This window comes from Monodon monoceros, unplaced genomic scaffold (genome assembly GCF_005190385.1).
Source record: "Monodon monoceros isolate NGI ecotype Baffin Bay Population unplaced genomic scaffold, NGI_Narwhal_1 Super_Scaffold_18, whole genome shotgun sequence".
In the NCBI taxonomy this organism is placed as follows: Eukaryota; Metazoa; Chordata; class Mammalia; order Artiodactyla; family Monodontidae; genus Monodon; species Monodon monoceros.
The window spans coordinates 57,347,645-57,369,601 of record NW_021703774.1 but is presented as its reverse complement, the minus strand read 5'-3'; the positions used below and the strand labels follow the sequence as shown (position 1 = coordinate 57,369,601).

The 21,957-nt window shown below is 34.6% G+C and overlaps 1 protein-coding gene across 2 annotated transcripts in view; it reads right to left on the bottom strand.

Annotated features, from left to right (window-relative positions):
* The window catches only part of KIFAP3 (kinesin associated protein 3), a 157,780-nt gene that overhangs the window by 59,659 nt on the left and 76,164 nt on the right, over positions 1–21,957 (bottom strand). For both annotated transcript variants that reach the window (XM_029228574.1, XM_029228575.1), the window contains exons 11-15: positions 14,191–14,291; positions 6,343–6,451; positions 5,009–5,121; positions 4,441–4,606; positions 3,693–3,818 (exon numbers count right to left, since the gene is read on the bottom strand). In XM_029228574.1, the coding sequence (XP_029084407.1) occupies positions 3,693–3,818; positions 4,441–4,606; positions 5,009–5,121; positions 6,343–6,451; positions 14,191–14,291 (615 nt within the window). The remainder of the gene's footprint in view (positions 1–3,692; positions 3,819–4,440; positions 4,607–5,008; positions 5,122–6,342; positions 6,452–14,190; positions 14,292–21,957) is intronic.

Below are 21,957 nucleotides of genomic sequence, written 5' to 3'. Positions count from 1 at the left end.
ATAGAAAATCCTCACGATGCCACCAGAAAACTGCTAGAACTAATCAATGAATTTGGTAAGGTTGCAGGATAAAAAATTAATGCACAGAAATCTCTGGCATTCCTGTACACTAACAATGAAAAATCAAGGAATGAGAAATCAAGGAAACAATCCCATTTACCATCACAACAAAAAGAATAAAATGCCTAGGAATAAACCTACTTAAGGAGGCAAAAGACTTGTACTTAGAAAACTATAAAACACTGATGAAAGAAATCAAACATGACATAAACAGATGGAGAAATATACCATGTTCTTGGATGGGAAGAATCAATATTGTGAAAATGACTATACTACCCAAAGCAATCTACAGATTCAAGGCAATCCCTATCAAACTACCAGTGGCATTCTTCACAGAATTAGAACAAAAAATTTGACAATTTGTAAGGAAACACAAAAGACCCCAAATAGCCAGAGCAATCTTGAGAAAGAAAAATGGAGCTGGAGGAATCAGGCTACCTGACTTCAAATTATACTACAAAGCCATAGTAATCAAGACAGTATGGTACTGGCACAAAAACAGAAATATAGATCAAGGTACAGGATAGAGAACCCAGAGAGATAAACCCATGCACATATGGTCACCTAATCTATGACAAAGGAGGCAAGAACATAAAATGGAAAGACAGCCTCTTCAATAAGTGGTGCTGGGAAAACTGGACAACTACATGCAAAAGAATGAATTTAGAACACTACCTAACACTACACACAAAAATAAATTCCAAATGGATTAAAGACCTAAATGTAAGACCAGACACTATAAAACTCTTAGAGGAAAACATAGGAAAAACACTCTTTGACATAAGCCACAGCAAGGTGGTTTGTGACTCACTTCCTAGAGTAATGAAAATAAAAACAAAAATAAATATATGGGACCTAATTAACCTTACAAGCTTTTGCACAGCAAAGGAAACCATAAACAAGATGAAAAGACAACCTTCAGAATGGGAGAAAATAGTTGCAGATGAAGCAACGGCAAAGGATTAATCTCCAAAATATAGAAACAGCTCATGGAGCTCAATATCAAAAAAAACAAACAACCCAATTAAAAAATGGGTGAAAGACCTAAACAGACATTTCTCCAAAGAAGACATACAGAAGGCCAAGAGGAACATGAAAAGATGCTCAACATCACTAATTATTAGAAGAATGAAAAGCAAAACTACAATGAGGTATCACCTCACACCAGTCAGAATGTCCATCATCCAAATATCTAAAAACAATAAATTCTGGAGAGGGTGCGGAGAAAAGGGAACCGTTTTGCACTCTTGGTGGGAATGTAAATTGATACAGCCACTATGGAGAACAGTATGGAGGTTCCTTAAAAAACTAAAAATACAACTACCATATGACCAGCAATCCCACTACTGGGCATATACCCTGAGAAAACCATAATTCAAAAGGACACATGTACCCCAATGTTCACTGCAACACTGTTTACAATAGCCAGGACATGGAAACAACCTAAGTGTCCACTGACAGATGAATGGATAAAGAAGATGTGACATATATATAAAATGGAATATTACTCAGCCATAAAAAGGAATGGAATTGGGTCATTTGTAGAGACGTGGATGGACCTAGAGTCTGTCATACAGAGTGAAGTAAGCCAGAAAGAGAAAAACAAATATCGTATATTAATACGTATATGTGGAAACTAGAAAAATGGTACAGATGAACCTATTTGTAGGGCAGGAATAGAGACACAGACGTAGAGAACGGACATGTGGACGTGGGGGGAAGGGGAGGGTGGGATGAATTGGGTGATTAGGTTTGACATAAATACACTACCATGGGTAAAACAGATAGCTAGTGGGAACCTGCTGTATAGCACACGGAGCTCAGCATGGTGCTCTGTGATGACCTAGGTGTGGGGGAAGCAGGGGAGGGAGGTCCAAGAGGGAGGGGATATAGGTATACATAGAGCTGATTCACTTCATTGTACGGCAGAAACTAACACAGCATTGTAAATCAATTTTACTCCAATAAAAAATAAATATATTGATTAGAAAAGAAAACAAACAAAAATAACCACCCTACTATCAATAAATAGAAAGGGAAAATAGTGGTATATTTATTTATACAGCAATAAAAAGAAACATAGTTCTGTACAAAACATACACAAACCTCACATTCATAGGGGAGAAGAAACAAGACTCTATTTCTAAAAAGCTGAAAACCAAAGCAGAATTCATCTATGGGTGATAAAAAGAAAAATGGAAACCACTCTGGTGAAGGTGGTAATGACTGGGAGGTGGCAGGAGAGGGACTTCTAGGGTGCTGGTAATGTTTCATTTCCTTATATGAGTGGGAATAACATGAGAGCTCTCATTTTGAAAATTCATTGTGCTATACATACTTACAACTTGTGTATTTTTCATTATGTATTATACCTGGTACAGGAAAGACTGAGATTAGAGGGTCTTTTTAAGCTTTCCATATTAGTATTTTTAACTTCTATACTAATTAGCTACTTTTAATGTATATCTGCTATGGGCAAATTGCATCCCTCCAAAAATTCATATGCTGAAGCCCTAATCCCAAATGTGACTATATTCAGAGATAGGGCCATAAGGAAATAAGTAAGATTAAATGAGGTCATAAGGGTGGAGTCCTGATCCCATAAGATTAGTAACCTTATAAGAAGGGATATCCAAGCACTTGTGTGTGCTCGTGCTTTCTCTCTCTCCCTCTCCCCCACTTCCTCTGCCCGCCTGCCATATGAGGATGTTAGGACACAACAAGAAGGTGGCCTTATGCAACCCAGGAAGAAAGACCTCACCAGGAATCAAATTGGCTGGCACCCTGATAGACTTTCCAGCCTCTAGAACTATGAGAAAATACATTTCTGTTGTTTAAGCCACCAAGTCTGTGGTATTTTGTTATGGTGACCTGAGCAGACTAACACAAGGTCCTAGAGAACTTGGCCCTAATAAAATACTATTAGAGTCAGACAAATTTTGTATGCAATATGGAAAACGAAACCTGGGCCCTTAAGAGCAAAACAAAGGTAAGGGGAAGACTATCTAGGCCTCCGCTATCCAGTATTGTAACCATAGCCATTGTGGCTAGTTAATTTTAATTAAATTTAATTTAAACTCCAGGTTCTCAGTCCCAACAGCCACATTTCAAGTATTCAATAGTCACATGTGTTGGACAGTGCAGACAGAGAACATTTTCTTCACTGCAGAAAGTTTAGAGGACAATACTATATATGGATCTAGGAGGGAATATGATGATTAGAATTAGCTTCCAAATAAACTTTTCTGATTAGAAATCAAGGTATTAAAAAAAGGGTTTGTGCAAGATAGGAGATCCAATTCAACCAAAACAAAGCTCAACATAAAGAAGAAATGGTGGAATATTAGTTGTTCAAGGCTGATAAGAGGAGGGTAGTGTCTGTAAAATTGGTCCTGAATCATTTTATAGCAACATTCTTAACTTTGCAACCTAAAGCTATTTGATACTATGCTATCTAATCCCAGTAAAGGTATATTTAATTCATTTTCCTAACTATATAATTTAAGTTGCTATAAGATGAGTAATGCAACAATATAAATATTTCATGATTGCAGATTCCACATTTAAAAATCTAAACTTATAACCTGTTTATACATTAGCACAAAAATAAATTAAGATAAATTATAATTTACCATTTAGCAACTCAATAAGTGCAGGGATTATCCCAGATTTGGCTAGCAATGCAGCACAAGAGTCATCCATAGATACAGTTCCAATCATTATAACCACTTCTAAAACAAGGTCATCTTCTGCAGCACCTAGTAAAGTCAAATCACAGAAAGTTTTCATTGAAATGTCCTGATACAAATCCTTTTATATTGCCAAAATTCTAATTCACAGAAAAGATACTAAAAGCTATTAAATCAGTTCTTATGAATCCTTAACACGCTTATAAACGTGTCCTTTTTCCAAAGTTCCATGTTCATGGAATTCCATTCCATGATGACAGTTCGTGGTGGTGGAGCAGTAGAGAGGTGGAGATAAGTCTTTGAAAATACAAATGAATGACAATGTAAACACAGAAAATAAAAGAGTCATTTGAATCCCTCAGAGAACTTAGTGTGTGCATGTGAACTCGTGTAGAGCGGGATGGTATTTAGTAATTTTAAAAAGGCAGGATAAAAAAAATAAGAAGGCAGGATAGGAAAAGGAAACTAATATTAAAAAAACATATTGTTAGGGAAGACAGTACATACATATACGTGGAGAACTAGTGACTGCCTTTCTGAGAGAAAGAAACGAACTAGGGCTAGACCTAGAGGTGTGGGAAGAAAATGTGTTACGTAGTACAATAATGGTCACAAAATACTGTTCTAGCTGCCTTATCCACAACAGAAAGAAATAACTTGATTATGCAGAAGTGAAATACTTAGCACAGACCTGGTTTGAGTTTATCCTTGAGGTACGGAACCAGCTTATACTCCTTAAGAACCAATTCCCAGTCTAAGTCTGGAATGGTCAAATTTGCAAGAGTTCCTAAACATTCAATCACAAACTCCTCCTCTTCATCATTAGAGATTTGAGCTGCAAGGTCCCCAACATAATCCTGAATAAAACAGAATTTTAATACAAATTTAAAATATGATTTCTGCAGAAGAACTAATCTAATAATTTAACCCATAGGAAGAAAAAGTATCAAATGTGATTCTCTTGTTTTAATAACCTTGAGCTAAATTGCTAAGAGAGACTATGGTGGACTGGTTTAAGGCAAGCAAACTGGAGTGAGGATGAAAAGGTTAGGGATAGGGCTCGTAAAACAAAAACAACATTAAAACTTAGGTTGAGATTTCTAGGAGCTAAACTTACAAGTAAGTTGAAGAAAAACCAACTTGGGTCATGAATTAATATTTGACAAGAGCTAAGGAAGAGTTATATTTCCAGACACAGCACTTTAAAGCTTTAATTCTCAGGCTATTTTAATAGACAGAAAGCTAAAAACTATACTTGCAATAAATAAATTTTTAGTTGGTCCATCATGCTGGGAAATGTTCCTAATCATTTTCATCAGCAATGGATCCTTGAACTTCAGAGCCCTCTTCATGAGCATCTTCAGCCCATTTCCTGATAATAAAAACAAAAAAATTCCCCCAAAAAGGTTCATTTAAATTTAATGATTTTTAAAATTATCGGTTCTCAAAAAACCCCAATTTACACACAGAAAATACTTAAATATTAAGTGTACAATTAAATTTAATAAATGTATGCCCCTGTGTAATTCGTACCCATATCAGGATACAGAATATTTCCATTCAATGCAGAAAGTTCCCTTGTTCTTAGTCAATCTTAGTCCCCCAATACAATTACTTTTCTTCTTTTCTCCTCCTTTTCCTCTTCTTCCTCTTCCCCTTTTTCTTATTTTTTCTTTTTAAATACAGATTAGTTTTGCCTCTTCTAGAATTTCACATAAATGGAAGCACAGTATGTATATGAAATATGTACCACAAAGTTTTAAAATGTAAATACTTTTTGACCCATAAAAATTGTACTTCTAGGAATTTATCCTAAGAATGTAAAAATGGAAACATGAAAGATTCAGAGAAAGGAAAATTACTGTAGCATTGCTTGTAACAGAAAAGAAGTGGCAACAAACTAGCAGATTAAACTATGGAAAATCCTTTAGTGGATTATTTTGCAGCTACTGGCAATTATGTTTTATTAAAGTATTTAATCATATGGAACGATATTCAGATATTAACTTCAAAAAACATGTCACCATTTATAGAGAAAATCCCATTTTAATTTAAAAATACACAGAAGCATTGTACCAAAGTCTTACCTATGATTATCTCTGGATAGTGGGAGTAAAATTTTTAATTTTTTCCTATTTGCTCATTTGTACTTTTTATAATGAACATGTATACTTCTCAAATACGAAAAAACTATTGAGCAAACTCTGAAATATCATAATGTATGATGAATCATTTTATGAAGATACTATAGAAACAAATAGCTAATACCTTTGTATTGCAACATCTTACACTGTAACAGATTGCTTTGCAAATAAAAAGTTTTATTTCATCTAGAAAATATTTTTAAAAATCAGATTTCAATTAAGGGTAACTGACCAAATGGTTTATAAAATGTTACTAAAGGGTAAGCGTTTCTACTCATGATGTAAGAATATTCTGAGTCTGACATTTAAGGATTATAGCTATAATTTTTAAAACTACTTAAAAATAGGATTTACATATTTACTATAATTCTTAATTCCTTATTATCTATTTTCCATCATATGCCAATAGCATATGATAGAAGTTATCTATGAAGCTCAAAGGCACTAACCTTCACAGATAAGCTGTACGTTCCTTTTGTTAGCAGCTAGATTAATGCAGAAAGAAATGAGTTCCAAGTCAATTCGTTCATCCGAACATTCAAAGAGCATCTTCATTAACTAGCAGGAAGCACAGGACATATTTTACTCAAAAAAAACCCCAAACACACAAAAAACCACAGGCACTATTTTATCACAGTATGTTACCTTAGATTGTATGTTGGAAATAATATAATACAATTACATTTTCAACATAGAAGTGGTAGGCTTTTACTACTGAATAACTGAATGCTTAATGAACTATTAGATGCTCAGCACTCAATATGAACTTCCAAGTACACTGGAGAATATAAGAGAAATATTACATAAAGCCTTTGCATTTAAGGAATTTAAAATGTTGTGTGGAAGTAGACCATTCTGAGCAATGAAAATAGCTTGTGCAAAGGTTACAAGGCAGGAAAAAAAGTCATTCTTCTGAAGAATTAAGAGAAGGCAAGCATGGTTGGAGTGAGGGAAATAGTGTTAAGAGATAAGGTAAAAGTCAGATCACGCAGGATTCTGAAGAACACGTTAAGGATTTTGGGCTTCATCCTAAGGTAAATGGGAAGACATTAAAGGCTTCCAAATAAGGAAAGTGTCAGGATAAGATTTACATTTCGAAAAAATCTGGTCAATGTAGAAAATAGACTGAAATAGGGTAAGAAAATGTGGCAAAACCATCTAAGGGGCTAGTGGAAAAGTCGAGGTATGATGATGGCTGCCTGGACTAGGTAGAGCAGTGGGGATAGAGACAAAAAGGATGGCTCAGAGATATATTTAGGAAAGAGAATCAAACTGGGATTTAATAACTGACTAGATGTTGGGGTTAAGGGAGAGGAAGGGTCAAAGATGACTCACAGGTTTCTGCCCTAAACAACAACATGGATGGTGGTGCTAACATTTACCAAAAGACAGAAACCAAAGTAGGAGAAAACTTTAAAGGGAAGACAGTAATTTTGGTTTTGGACATGCTGAATTTAAGCTGCCTATGTGACAGTCTAGTGCAGATAGTCAGTAAAAGTTATAAACACAAGTTTAGGAGACATGATTGGACTGAAGGTATAATTTTAGGAATTGCCATTTATGGTTGATAACTGAACCTGTAAAGCTGGACCCAATCATTTGGGAGTGTGTATAAAGTAAGAAACGAACTCTACTTAACGATAAGAGAAAGGGAAGGAACTTCCCTGGTGGCGCAGTGGTTAAGAATCCATCTGCCAATGCAGGGGACACGGGTTCGAGCCCTGGTCCGGGAAGATCCCGCATGCCGTGGAGCAACTAAGCCCGTGCGCCACAACTACTGAGCCTGCGCTCTAGAGCCCACAAGCCACAACTACTGAGCCCGTGCACCACAACTACGGAAGCCCACGTGCCTAGAGCCCCTGTTCCGCAACAAGAGAAGCCACTGCAATGAGAAGCCCACACACTGCAACAAAGAGTAGTCCCCGCTCGCTGCAACTAGAGAAAGCCTGTGTGCAGCAACAAAGACCCAACCCAGACAAAAGTCAATCAATCAATCAATTAATCAATTAATTTAAAAAAAAGAGAGAGAGAAAGGGAAGATGGGTCTGAGAAGCAGCAGACAGAAAAGTAGGAAGAAAAAGGCAGGCCACTTATGCCATTTAGCAGTAATCTAGATTTGTCATGATGAGAGATAGTTGCTATGTAATAAAGGAGAAATGAACAAACCTTAAGCTATACTTTTGAGAAGCTTGTCTACTATTATTGGTAAATAGCAAATTAACTTAGTGCATATTATATAAATATATTTTTCTCTTAGTCAAATTGCTAACAACATATGGAAATCAATCCTAAAATTTATAACCTAAAACTTTCTTATGTTTTATCTCGGCCAGATACCTTTTTAGATCAACATGCCTTTGTTGACTGGTTAGACCCTATTTTGTTAAATCTTGTTTTGGTTATTCTCTATGTTAGTTCCAAATAACTTCTAAGTTTCAAAAAGGCTACATGGTGAACACACAAAAATTAATCTTATTTCTGTATGCTAGCAATGAACAACTGGAAACCAAAATTTAAAAAGCAAATCCACTCACAATTGCTCCCCAAAATACTTAAGATATAATTCTAACAAAACTATATGTATATATATAAAATTCACTATTTGCTGAGAACTACAAAAACACTATAGCTGGTGAATGGTTGGCATGTATCATGCCTTTTCCCAGAGAGCACTTCTTTAACACCCATGTTGCTGCTAGTGGAATCTTTAATCACTAACACTTAATAATGTTGTAGAACAAAAAAATTATATGGCAAAGATAAAATAATCTTAATTTATTGGATATACTTTTAACAGATTTTGCTACCTATTAACTGCCAACTAAAATTAAATTACAAATTAATAAAAACGTAGGTGACAATCCTCTAAAAATGTAAATATATACAGTATGTTTTTCACATTCTAATCAAAAACCCATTATAGATTTCTTCCAAACTTCTAATACAAGAAGCTTTTTAAAAATAACATAAGTGTGTTTGTTACATCAATGCAATTCTTAGCAAGGCAAAATATCCGTTGCTGTTTACTTGAAATTAACCTTGTAGTATGAAATTTGCCCTTAAGAATGGTGTTACAGGGTGATTTGTTAGCAGCTGAGGGTTTTTGCCTTGTTTTTGTAATTTCCACATTAAGTCCTGTGATGAAATATTCAGGAGCTAGCTTTTTAAAAAATAATGCATGGTTTAAAACCTTATCCAACACCTACATCCCCAAATCAAGAGAAATCAGGACTAAGTGTGAATGAAATACATCATGATATAGAGTTAGTTTTTCCTAATAAGAGAAACATTTCAATTTTAAAGTGTTCACATTTTAAAATAATAGTTTAGTTCAAGCTCTACGTGCAACACTGTCTTTGACTGCTACCCATAGCACTTCAGAAGTAAGTGTAATTGCTGACAACTAGGAAATACTAAAACTAGATTTGTTCTGTTTTAACTATGTCCATTGTCATCTTTTACTAATTTAACAGGAAGGCACTAAAAGGCTTCAGCCTGTGCAATGAAGAGGCAATAGTGTTCAATCAGACAAGTCCCATATTGAGTATCAGATACCAAAGACCCAGGACTGAAATCACTGTGTCTAGACTCTCTGGCACCTGACTTCACTTATTTACCAGTGACCAGAGGCCAACCCCTACAGCTCTCTGTATTCACATACACCTCTGCCACCCCCACCCCCCTACCCAAACATCTTTGAATGATTATGGCAGAACTTTGCATGCCTCAGGAATCTCTTCTGACTGGCTACTCCCTAACTCTGCTGTTTGAAGTGATGCTCTGGTTTCTGAACTTCAGCAGATAATGGCAGGCAGGAGCAAAGGGGGCTGTCAGAAAGGACGTTTACCAGCATTCAGCTCAAAAGAAGCGTGTAGATCAAAGAGGGGCCAAATAGGACAACTGTGGTAGAAAACATGTGGATTACTATGAAGATTCTTGCGCACTGTTCTAGGTAAAATGTTAAATAACACCATGACATCATTACCTAAACATGTACTTTGGCCATTCTATTACCAATAAATATTTTCATAAGCATCTGGATGGCATTTGCACCTATTTAAACAAAACATGCATCTTAGAGGTCTAAATAACAATGAACTGTTAATGTGTACTCTTAACTATTATTAGAATACAACCATTAACTCCTGGTTATCCCCAAGTACGCTTACCTGGAACAATTCACCCACTGAGACCATTAAGATCATACATAAAGACAGACTTGCCCTGACCCCCAAGTTTTACAAAATAGTGTCATAATAGAGGGAAAAAATGAGAATATATTGGATAATTAGAGGCAATAAAGTACAAAAGAAGCAAAGCAACATAATATTGGGAGAGATTATGAGCCACGTTGACTTTATAACATCTACTCTGAATGTTAAATATTTTACAAAAGTGAGCTCTAATTATAGGCTTATGTTAGAGCATCTCACAGTCTATCTCCACCAAAGCCCAGCTCTTTAAGAATGAGAAATCAATAGAATCATTTTTCCCCCAAAAGACCATGATCATGCACTAGACACAACCTCTTAAGGTTAATCTAATTTATGAAATGCTATTCCATGAGCCCAATGTTAACACATTGTTTATTTGGACTAATAAAATTCTGATGAAATTTTAAAAAGTATAGGTTTATCCTATAAAACACATAGAAGAAAGGGAGTATTTAAATTGGACTCTGAGTGGTTCCAAAATAATGAGAAGCATTTACAAATGGCACCTTATTTTTGTACAGTGTTTCACAGTTTATAAAGTTCCTTTACATATGTATCTAATGGAATTAAAGAATATGACCGTATCCCACATTTTTTTTGATCACTGAAATGAATATGAATGACAATGGAACCACTGCTTTCTTACTTTCAAAGTTACTTTAGGCTTCTCATTTTAAAAATTCATTTGTAATACTTGACAATATTTACTAAACAAAAATTAATGTGCATACTTTCAAAGTGAACAGAGTATTACATTAATATTCCAAACTTCAGATATAGTTTTATTTAACAAGTTCGGAAATTTCAATGTAATCCCAAATTTGCTTTCCATGATTCTTTTATTTTACAATGTATTTTTACAATTGGTACTGGGTGGCAATCAAACCATGTCAACTTTTCCCCAAATATGCCAAAGTTGAGCCTTACAAAGTACAAGTTATAGGCTGGATAGCACTTTAGGAACAAACATACTATTCTAGAGTACCATTTGGTTTCTCAAAATATGGCCTCATACTAAAAAGTTTCAGTATGTTTACAACATAATTTGATAACATACCCTCACTATTCTTACCAGGGTTGAGCTTTAAAAACAAAATATAATAAACTAAAACCCCAAAACATTGACCATTGAATGAATTTTGAAAGATTTTGTTCATGAAATACAGACCATAAATGTTCTGAAAACCCCACTGCAGAAATGTTTGATGTTAGAAAATTATCTGGCAAGGAAACATGCATGAATGTTGTCCTTGAAAAGGTACGGGAGAATTTTCTACAAAGTCTTCAACTGCAATAATAATAATGTTTCAAAAGTAACTTAAACAGGCTTCTATTTCTGATTATTTATTGAAAATAAAGTTTCACATTTTATGTTTGAGATTGTAAATTCTAGGGTATAGAGGGAAGGGTAACTCCAAATTAAATATTTAACAAAAAAAGTTTCCCATCTCTTTTTAGTGTACATTTATTTCTCTTTTATTTAATGTTATTCTCTTTAAAATCTAATCTAGATAAAAACAGTCAATCTAGACAAAAATATTATTCTTTTATCACTGCTTTCCAATTCATATCCTGTAGTCAATGAAGTTCTGACATTAAATGGGATTGGAAAAGGAACACCCTTTGAAACTGTGAAGCAAAACCCCTTGGAACATATGAAGTGAGACTGTAGTAAATCACCTGTAATCTCCCTTTGACATGGCTACTCTTTTATTGACAACTTGTTTGACAAAGAGTTTGATTACACTTTGTATCAGCTGTAGTCTGACATGTGTTATCTCTATAAGAAGCCTTGCCTTGTTAGATAAAATATGCTGCGTATTTGTAGGATGTCTACTTTCTGTAAACAAGCATAATTAGTTTATCCCCTGGTATAAAAGCCTAAGAAATTATCCTTGAGAGTTTATCAGTTTTTTAATTGCATGTAGATAAAGTATTAAAATTCTGGAACAGCAAATTCAATTTTTAGAACCGTGTTATTAATTTGGGATGAATAGAAGGATTAATAAGAATTAATAAAAAGAAAAACTATGGCCTGTTTTTTACTACATAATAATTATTACTACTATTATTAGTAATAATTAATTATAGTAGTAATAAATATTAATTAGTAATAAATATTAATTAATAAATATTAGTAATACATATTAATTAATACATATTATTACTATTAATCCTAAAATAATATACATTTAATAACTTATATTAGGCTAATAAGGAATTATGTAGTAGGAGTCTTAAGAGGATTACTTTAATAAGTATGACTTACTATACATATTCTTCTAAAGTGTCTTTTAAAAGTGTTATTTTTATTGTATATTATACATCCTGTGATTTTGCTTTTTCTATTTTAGAAAGCCGTATTATAAAAATAATATTAAAAATCAGCCTAACTAGTGTTCCAATCATCAGATATTATTCAAATTAGTAGAGCTCAGTTTAATGAAGATTAATGGCACAATAGTGATTCCATGAATGTAAATTCCCTAAAAGTAAAATTACACATCTATACCCCTGGTGGTGCAGTGGTTGAGAGTCTGCCTGCTGATGCAGGGGACACGGGTTTGTGCTCTGGCCCGGGAGGATCCCACATGCCACGGAGCGGCTGGGCCCGTGAGCCATGGCCACTGAGCCTGCGCGTCTGGAGCCTGTGCTCCGCAACGGTAGAGGCCACAACAGTGAGAGGCCCGCGTACCGCAAAAAAAAAAAAATTACACATGTATAGAATCTCCACCATTATAGTCTATGAAAAAAAATCACTAAACTCCTTCAAGCCAAATAAACCGAACATATGAAATATATCAAGCAACTGAGTTATAGCAAAAATCTTTCTTGAGAGCAGTGCTATAAAAATAAAAGTTTTTTTTTTTTTTTTTGCGGTACGCGGGCCTCTCACCGTTGTGGCCTCTCCCATTGTGGAGCACAGGCTCCAGACGCGCAGGCCCAGCGGCCATGGCTCACGGGCCTAGCCGCTCCGCGGCACGTGGGATCCTCCCGGTCCAGGGCACGAACCCGTGTTCCCTACATCGGCAGGCGGACTCTCAACCACTGCGCCACCAGGGAAGCCCAAATAAAAGTATTTGATGAAGCATTTTCCCATCAGAGAACGCAAAGCAATTAAAACCGTCAACCACAAACAAAATTAAAGGGCAAATGACAAAGTTGGGAAATGTCTGTAATATGACCAGGAGTTAAAATAGTTACTACATATAGAGATATTATTTATTAATCCTAAAATATTGACATGCCAATGGAAAAATTATCAATTATCAAGGGACATGAATGACATAATATAACATATTATCATAATATAACATAATATCAACAATAAGCATGTGAAAAATGTTCAACCTCACCAATAGCCACAGAAATGCAAATAAATAGAGACACTCCATTTTTAGAGACATGATAGCATGCAGTGCTGTTCAAAGTGAAGTGACAGTTGGAAAAAAAATCAACTCATGTCTTCTTAGAAGGTAATTTGGCCATATTGTGTCAAATACACAAAATACCTTTTGACCTAGTAATTCTACTTTTAGGAATTTAAACTAAAGAAAAAATCAAGATGTGGTTAAGCTTTTACATACTATGATATTTATTCCACATTATTTCATTTGTTTACATACTTTTACTTACATCAGTTTTTATGTGATAAACTGGAAAAAAACCCTAAATATACAATTTAACAATATTTAAATTATGGTACACTTATGCAATAAAATAGTATACAACTATTATGAATAATTTATGAAGAATGTTCAGTGACATGGGAGGGTACTTAATGATATATTAAGTTAAAAAAGCAATATATAATTACATATGGCATATAATCCCAAAACAGTATTTTTTTAACTATGTAGAAGAAAATGTACCAAAATTTTAAATGGTTATCTCTGGGTTTGGGATAACAGAAAGTTACTTTCATTTTTATAATGTTCTGTACTTTCCAGATTGTATATAACAAATTTATATTATTTTTAAGAGGGGACTTTTAAAGAAAAAAACCTATCTGGCAAATCAAGGGAAGAAAGTAAAAAACATATTTTTGAATGCCTTTTTAAAAAAAACACTTAAAGCACTTACTTGTGGTATACAGTCAGTGTATGCAAACATTGATTTAAAGCGGTCATCCATGCTTATGTGGTAAAGAATACACATTGCTATTTGTTTGTAGTTTTCATTGCCTGGAAATAAGAAATCATGGATATGGTGAGATTTTATATTATGCCATGCATGGGAATGACCACAAAGAAATTAATTTTTTTTGTATAACACACTCAAATTAATGCATTACAACTTTTACGCTACTGAATCAAAAAAAACCACTAACCCTAATTTAGAAATTTTTTTTTTTTTTTTTTTTTTTGCGGTATGCAGGCCTCTCACTGTTGTGGCCTCTCCTGTTGCAGAGCACAGGCTCCGGACGTGCAGGCTCAGCGGCCATGGCTCACGGGCCCAGCCGCTTCACGGCATGTGGGATCTTCCCGGACCAGGGCACGAACCCGTGTCCCCTGCATCAGCAGGCGGACTCTTAACCACTGCGCCACCAGGGAAGCCCTAGAAAATATTTTGAGCTCCCTATTTCAATTCCAAAGTTTGGAGCACACTATCTATGAAATATCGCTAAGTTCCAAGAGATTATGTGTATTTTACAAGGTATATTTTTGAAAAAATTAACCACAAACCTAAGAATTAATTGTTCCCAGTAGCCCACTAAAATGTAGATTTGGCCACTGGCCTCCCCATCCTCACTGTTTTATCAAAATATGTGATAAACACATTTCACTGACAGTGATAATGTATAAGGAATAGTAAACGAAAAGTATATTTAATTTTTATGAATCAGAAACTGGAAAAATAACAAATAATAAATGAAGTAGAATAGTATTTGCTACATTAAAAAAAAATACATGCCCAAAAGAAGACATACAGATTGCCAAAAAACACATGAAAAGACGCTCAACATCACTAATCATTAGAGAAATGTAAATCAAAACCACAATGAGGTATCACCTCACACCAGTCAGAATGGCCTGGCCATCATCAAAAACATCTACAAACAATAAATGCTGGAGAGGGTGTGGAGAAAAGGGAACCCTCCTGCACTGTTGGTGGGAATGTAAATTGATACAACCACTATGGAAAACAATACGGAGGTTCCTTAAAAAACTAAAAATAGAACTACCATATGACCCAGCAATCTCACTACTGGGCATATACCCTGAGAAAACCATAATTCAAAAAGATACATGTACCACAATGTTCACTGCAGCACTATTTACAATAGCCAGGACGTGGAAGCAACCTAAGTGTCCATCAACAGATGAATGGATAAAGAAGATGTGGCACATATATACAATGGAATATTACTCAGCTATAAAAAAATAACGAAATTGAGTTATTTGTAATGAGGTGGATGGACCTAGAGTCTGTCATACAGAGTGAAGTAAGTCACAAAGAGAAAAACAAATACCGTATGCTAAAGCATATATATGGAATCTAAAAAAACGGTACTGATGAACCTAGTGGCAGGGCAGGAATAAAGACGCAGACATAGAGAACAGACTTGAGGACACAGGGGCAGGAAGGGGAAGCTGGGGCGAAGTGAGAGAGTGGCATGGACATATATACACTACCAAATGTAAAATAGATAGCTAGTGGGAAGCTGCTCCATAGCACAGGGAGATCAGCTCAGTGCTTTGTGATGACCTAGAGAGGTGGGATAGGGAGGGTGGGAGGGAGGTTCAAGAGGGAGGGGATATGGGGGTATATGTATACATATAGCTGATTCACTTTGTTGTACAGCAGAAACTAACACAACATTGTAAAGCAATTATACTCCAATAAAGATGGAAAAAAAATACATGACTATAAAATGCTAAAGGGTAGAGATAGTAAGCATAGTCTAAGGATTGTCTCAGAACTTCTGAGGTAAGATTATTCTAGTTTCGTACACCTTGAAACTGAAAAAAGAAAAGTGAATGATATATCATAGATTTGAAAAATAAAATGGGACTTTAATATGTCATGTAGTTCTTCTACATGCTTTCAGAAAGACCATATTTTAAGGATCTATTTATGATCTCAAAGTCAGTGACAAAACTTGAGCTAGAAAAGTTTGGCTGAAAGGTTTTATCCAAAGAACAATATTATTTTTAAAAAGTTTGGCTATGAGAAATCCTTGGAGATATTTGGAGTTTTAAAACAAAATCAAGGATACACATAAATTTAGTTGATAAATAACATATCAAGAAAATTTTAAATATATTGTGACATGGAGGATAAATTCAGCACCTTTATTCTTGTGTCTACCATAGTATAAAATTACTAAAATACTTTGTGTTTTTTAAAAATACTATTTTATATTCTTATTGAATTTTTCAGATATTAGGTTATCTCTTTATGAGGTGGTGAGAAATTCTTAGGGGACATACCTTGGTATTCTTATAGGCTTAGTATAGCATATGGAAGTTTCTCAATAAATACCTGCTGATTGATTCTATTTTTAATATCTAAAAAGCCTGGTGACTATAGTTAACATACTGTATGTACATTTGAAAGTTGCTAAGAGAGTAAATCTTAAAAGTTCTTACAACCAGAAAAAAAGTAATTATGTGAGTTGATGGATGTGGTAACTAATCTTAAAGTGGTAACTTTTATAGTTAACTACCCTTATATCTAACCTTATATATTTTGCAATATATATATATATCAAGTCATCACCTTAAACTTACATACTGTTATATGTCAGTTAGATCTCAATAAAGCTGGAAAAAAAAACAATGTTATGTTTAAAAAATCAGAGGCTAAAACTGAAAAAATAAGCACGCTTAGTCAAAGACAGAAATTACTAGTTCTACAAGATTTTCAGATTTGACACAAAAGTGTTTTAAGTTTCCAGATGTTTTTTAAAAACATATAGTGACCCTCTCTCTAGCCTGTTGCTTTCCTGGAGCTTATATGTTAAAGAAAAATATTTCATATGGTAAGGAAGAACAATGTGAGTCTTCAAAATAATCTGTCAAATTTTATCATCCTTATGTTTCAGATGAGGAACTTAACACTTGGAGAAAAATAAATACTTCCTACACAGCCTTGTAAGTGGGTGAGCAGGAACACAGGTTTCTCTGACTCCAGAATTTTCACCAGAGGTGTATTACAGTATCTCTCAAACATTTTTATATCATAAGGTAAAACGGTCTTTCAAGTAAGATGATAGTATCAGGTAAAAAAGACTGAGATATACTGACATATGATAGAATAAAACACATTTTAAAAACAGAATTTTTAAAAATCAAGACTTTTGCATCTTTTTAAATTGTTTGGCTAAAGCCTATTTCCTATGGCTTTCAGTATCAATGTAAAAATGACTTCTTGGCATAAAACAAAAACAATAAAATCTAGCATATGTTCGTCAGATGAATACATACTAGTAAACATTTTCATCTTAACTAAAAATCTATGAATTCACTAACTTAACCACTTGGAATACAACATATGCAGGAAATATATCTGGAGGAAAACGTAATGCAAAAACTGAAACTACTCCAAAAAAGAGAAAAGTAGAGACTAACTGCGTGTTCCCAACCCCAGTATTTTGCTCTTGGGATCAGAGCAATCTAAATAGAAAAGACTCATAGATTTTAATAAATCACATTTTTACACCGCTGAAGGCATTCATTTATACTTATTCTAGTATAAAACACACTTGCCATAGGAAAACAGATCTTTGCATCAGTTTGCATGATACATAGATTAAAAATGAAAAATTCCAATTTTATTCTCCAGAGAGGAAAGTATCCCTTAGGGGTTTGGTCAGATTATACTTCACAGTATTTTCCTCCAAGGACTGAGGTACTTTAATATCTTTTCAAGTAAGTTCCTACAGCAAACTCATATTCTGAAGGCACAGTCTCTTTCCCTGCTATTACAGTTTCTTTCTATATGTTGTTCAGCTGTGGGTAGGTTCTAGTCTTACTTAATTTTTTCAAAATATTATTTGAAAATATTTTCTCTATGTAATGGATTCACTGAAAAGTAGGATTCCAAGTCACACAACTTACTAAATAAATGGTAGAAGAAACATAGAAATCTATATCCAATATAAAAGATTTTTTAACATCAAAGTAAATAATCAGACTTTAAAATTCAGTGTGGAACTAAGAATGAAAAAGGACACTATTCTATGTTTGAGGATTGTCTGTCTACTGCTGGTTATCAATGAAAGGATTCTAAAATGCAATGTTCTAAAGTGGTACATCAATTCATGTAAGGTGAGAGGAAAGAAAGATTCACCTTTAAGAGATCTGTACCCCATACAGAGAATAACAAGGAAGGTCCTTCTAGAGCAAATTACATACACATATATATATGATTATATATCTATATCACTTCCAAAGGATAACTCAGGATAAAGGATATGTGACAGAATAGAAAGTCTAGAGAAAAGTCCTAAAATTACAATAATTTTTAAAACGTAGATGAATAACATATGCAAGAAATATCTCAAATTCAACAATAATTTATATTACTTTCTTTTTCCACAGCAAAACTGAATATCTAGTTTCAAAAAGTAGGATGAGTCATTCTACTGCCAGTTCTAATTCTGCTCTTGTGTGCTTTCTCTTTCTCCTTCTCTCCCCATACTCATGGCCAAAAGTGAAAGATCCTTGCAGTACTCCCGTACCTTCCTAATTCTTTATCTGTGATCTTCTATTTAAAAACCTATGTAACGCAACTAAACTCCAATAAATATTAATTTTAAAAAAGGTGGGAGGCTGGGGGGACGGGCAGGAAGTATATGGGAAATTAATGTCCTTTCTGCTCAATTTTGCTATGAACCTTAAATTGCTCTAGAAAATAAAGCTTGATTTAAAAAAAAAAGTCTCTGAACATATGCCTAATTTCCCATAATCTTTACCTAAAATGATTATCATGCCCCCAAAATGTGCTAAAACTAAAGGACTGAAGAAAACAGAAACTCAAGGATTACAAGGCTATCCCAAAAGATTCGTGGATAGCCAGTCTTTTTATAACTACAATTCTTTGAGAGAAGGGAAGAGAGAAAGAGTTAAGCAAACTGATAGCTCCTCTTGTATGTTAAGCATGTATTTTCTCATTTAACCCTTATAACAACTGAAGAGGTAGGTATTATCTTTGATCTGGATGTGAGGCAATGACATTCATTAAGGTTATGAATCCTTCAAAAGGAAACACAGCTCATCAATCTGAGATTCAAACCTAGGTCGGACTACAAAGCCTGTGTGTATGTACTTTCTACTAAGCCTTCCAGGAAGCAGCAGGAAGGGTGAAATAATGCCAAATAAACATAAATTATTATCATCATTCCTTAGTGGCACAGTACCGAAAGGAAATGCAGTTAAGAAGGGACTCTATGGAGAAAGAGGTGAGAAGATGGTAGAAGAGAAGAGGGGAGATGAAATAAAGAAAAACAATCAGTTATTTATCAGAGTACCTGAGCCCAGATGCAACAGGTTCCAATGGATGAAAGATCTTGACAGGGACAAACTGCATTATCCCCCAAGCAGTTTGGGGGACTAGATCTATATAGCAGTTCTGAAACTCACTCTCACTGAATTGGACAAGAACTGCTATCAAGCAGTGTTTGATTTTATGAGAAAAACAAGGTGCTAGAAGCTTAAAAGTTGAGTAGAGTGGTAAACAGAGGTAGTAAAATGCTGTGGTTCAAATCTCAGGCTCTGGAGGCAGACTGCTTGGGTTCAATTTGTGGCTCTGCCACTTACTAGCATAAATGGCCTTTTGAGTGTTATTTAAATTCTCTGTGCTTCAGTTTCTTCATCTGTGAAACTGGAATAACAACTGTACCTATCTCAAAGAGTTGTTATGTGAAGATTAGGTGAAAGAATCCTGGTAAAACAATTAGTACTGAGTTTGACACACAATAAACTGAATCAATAAATGTCATTTCTTAGTATTATTATGTTGATAATAACACTTTTCTGTTTTACCAATAGAACACTATTTTCACATTCCCCTATTATATATGTTGTCTTTGTGGTTTCTATCCTCAAGATTTGACCACAGTTAGAGGTAATGTAGGTTTAAGAGGCAGCCAAGATTCCTCTGAGATGAGCTAGACAGGGTTCACAGGTATATTCTGAGCCTATGGTTGAGCCACTTGTCCCTAGTCACTTTCCTATAAAGCTCTGCTATACCCAAAGTACGGGCTTAGGAGAGTCACCGCATCCTTCAAGGCTCCACTCAGTGACCAGTATCTGATAAGGACCCTTCATCAGTCTCATAGGGTTATAAATCCCTTAATCAGAACAAAAATTGGGAAAAGAAAATAATCAAAGGATAGATTATTATCATCAGTATGTGTTCCTCCACCACCACTACCACAAACACACTGTGAACCTCTCTTCCTTCTTTCATACTTCCTTGTCTGTAACAGAACTTAATTTCACTCCTCGAGTGGGGAATAGTTATGGAGGCGACGGGGTACAAAAAGATGAAAGGACACAGAGAGAGAAGTCTGAGAACACAGAAGACAAACCTCACTATTAGCTATATTACTTCATTTACCTTTAAGTTTCATGTCCCAGGCAAATAAAACGTACAGGTGTTTCCCCATTTGTTTGAGCTGAGCACAACCAAACAAAAGAAAACTGGAATATGACCAGAGATTTTTTTTTTCCCTTGAGGAAAGTGTGAAAGGAGGTGATGACAGATATAAGGGACTACAATATTGTACTCAGAAGTCTATATAACCCAGGTTGCTGATACGTCTTCTAGATTTTATCTGGGTAAAGGTTCCCTAGAATTCAATCAATTGATTTACAAATACCTATAAAATTGATTTTCTTCTCACTTTGTATTTATTTAGGGAATGAAAAAGATACAAGATGACACTTGGTTTTTTATTCAGAAAAAAAGATGGAAATATTTTATAAATGCTTGTTACCCATATGTTACCTTGATGATTCTAATTCATATCTTATTGTTTCAAATCACATATTTCCAATCTCCTCTAAAGAACTGCAATGTATGAAGGAAGATTATAGTATATAAACCACAGGTATCATATTCATTGAATCATAAATGATTATACAAGTGATTAATTGCTTGATAAAAACACAGCCTATAACTTTACGGTATCTAGCAGATATCTGACAGCTACAGCAAAAGGACAAAATATTGTAGGAGAAAAGTGAATACCTGGAGGGGGAAGATGTCTGGAAATAACCTAAATTCATCTCTTCAAACACAGCTGCACACAGAAAGTAGAGGTTTTCTGGCAGCCAACATTTATTATTACTTAAAGACTAATTTAAAGATCACATAGCAATGAACAGAAATTAAGAGAGATTAAATGGTCCAAGTAAAATTAAAGCTTATCCCTTATTATAAGCTAATAATAGTCTTCTTCATTCATTGGATATCTGAGTTCTTAAAAAAATAAAACTCAAAAAAAAAATCTTGCATATCCTAAACGAATTTGGGGCTGGGAGTTATGATTTTCCCATAAGAATTCATGATGAAGAACCATAAACTCCAGCTAACCAACTATGATTTCTCCACATCATACCAATGGCAGACATTTCAAAAGGGCTCCTTTAAGACTTACAGACATCAATTATTCCCTAGTTAAAACAGTCTGCCAATAGTCGCTATGCTGGCATAGCACCAAAGGTTCTGTGAATTTTGAGCAGAGCAGTGAAAAGACTGAATATTTTGAGAACTAGGTCCTTAATGACTATAGGTGGCTTAGTCAGATCTGTTCAAGTAATAAGGCCACGGTGAAAATAAAATGGCCTAGTCATTATGATTGCTTTGGTATTTATGATAATAAACATGAATCATGATGAA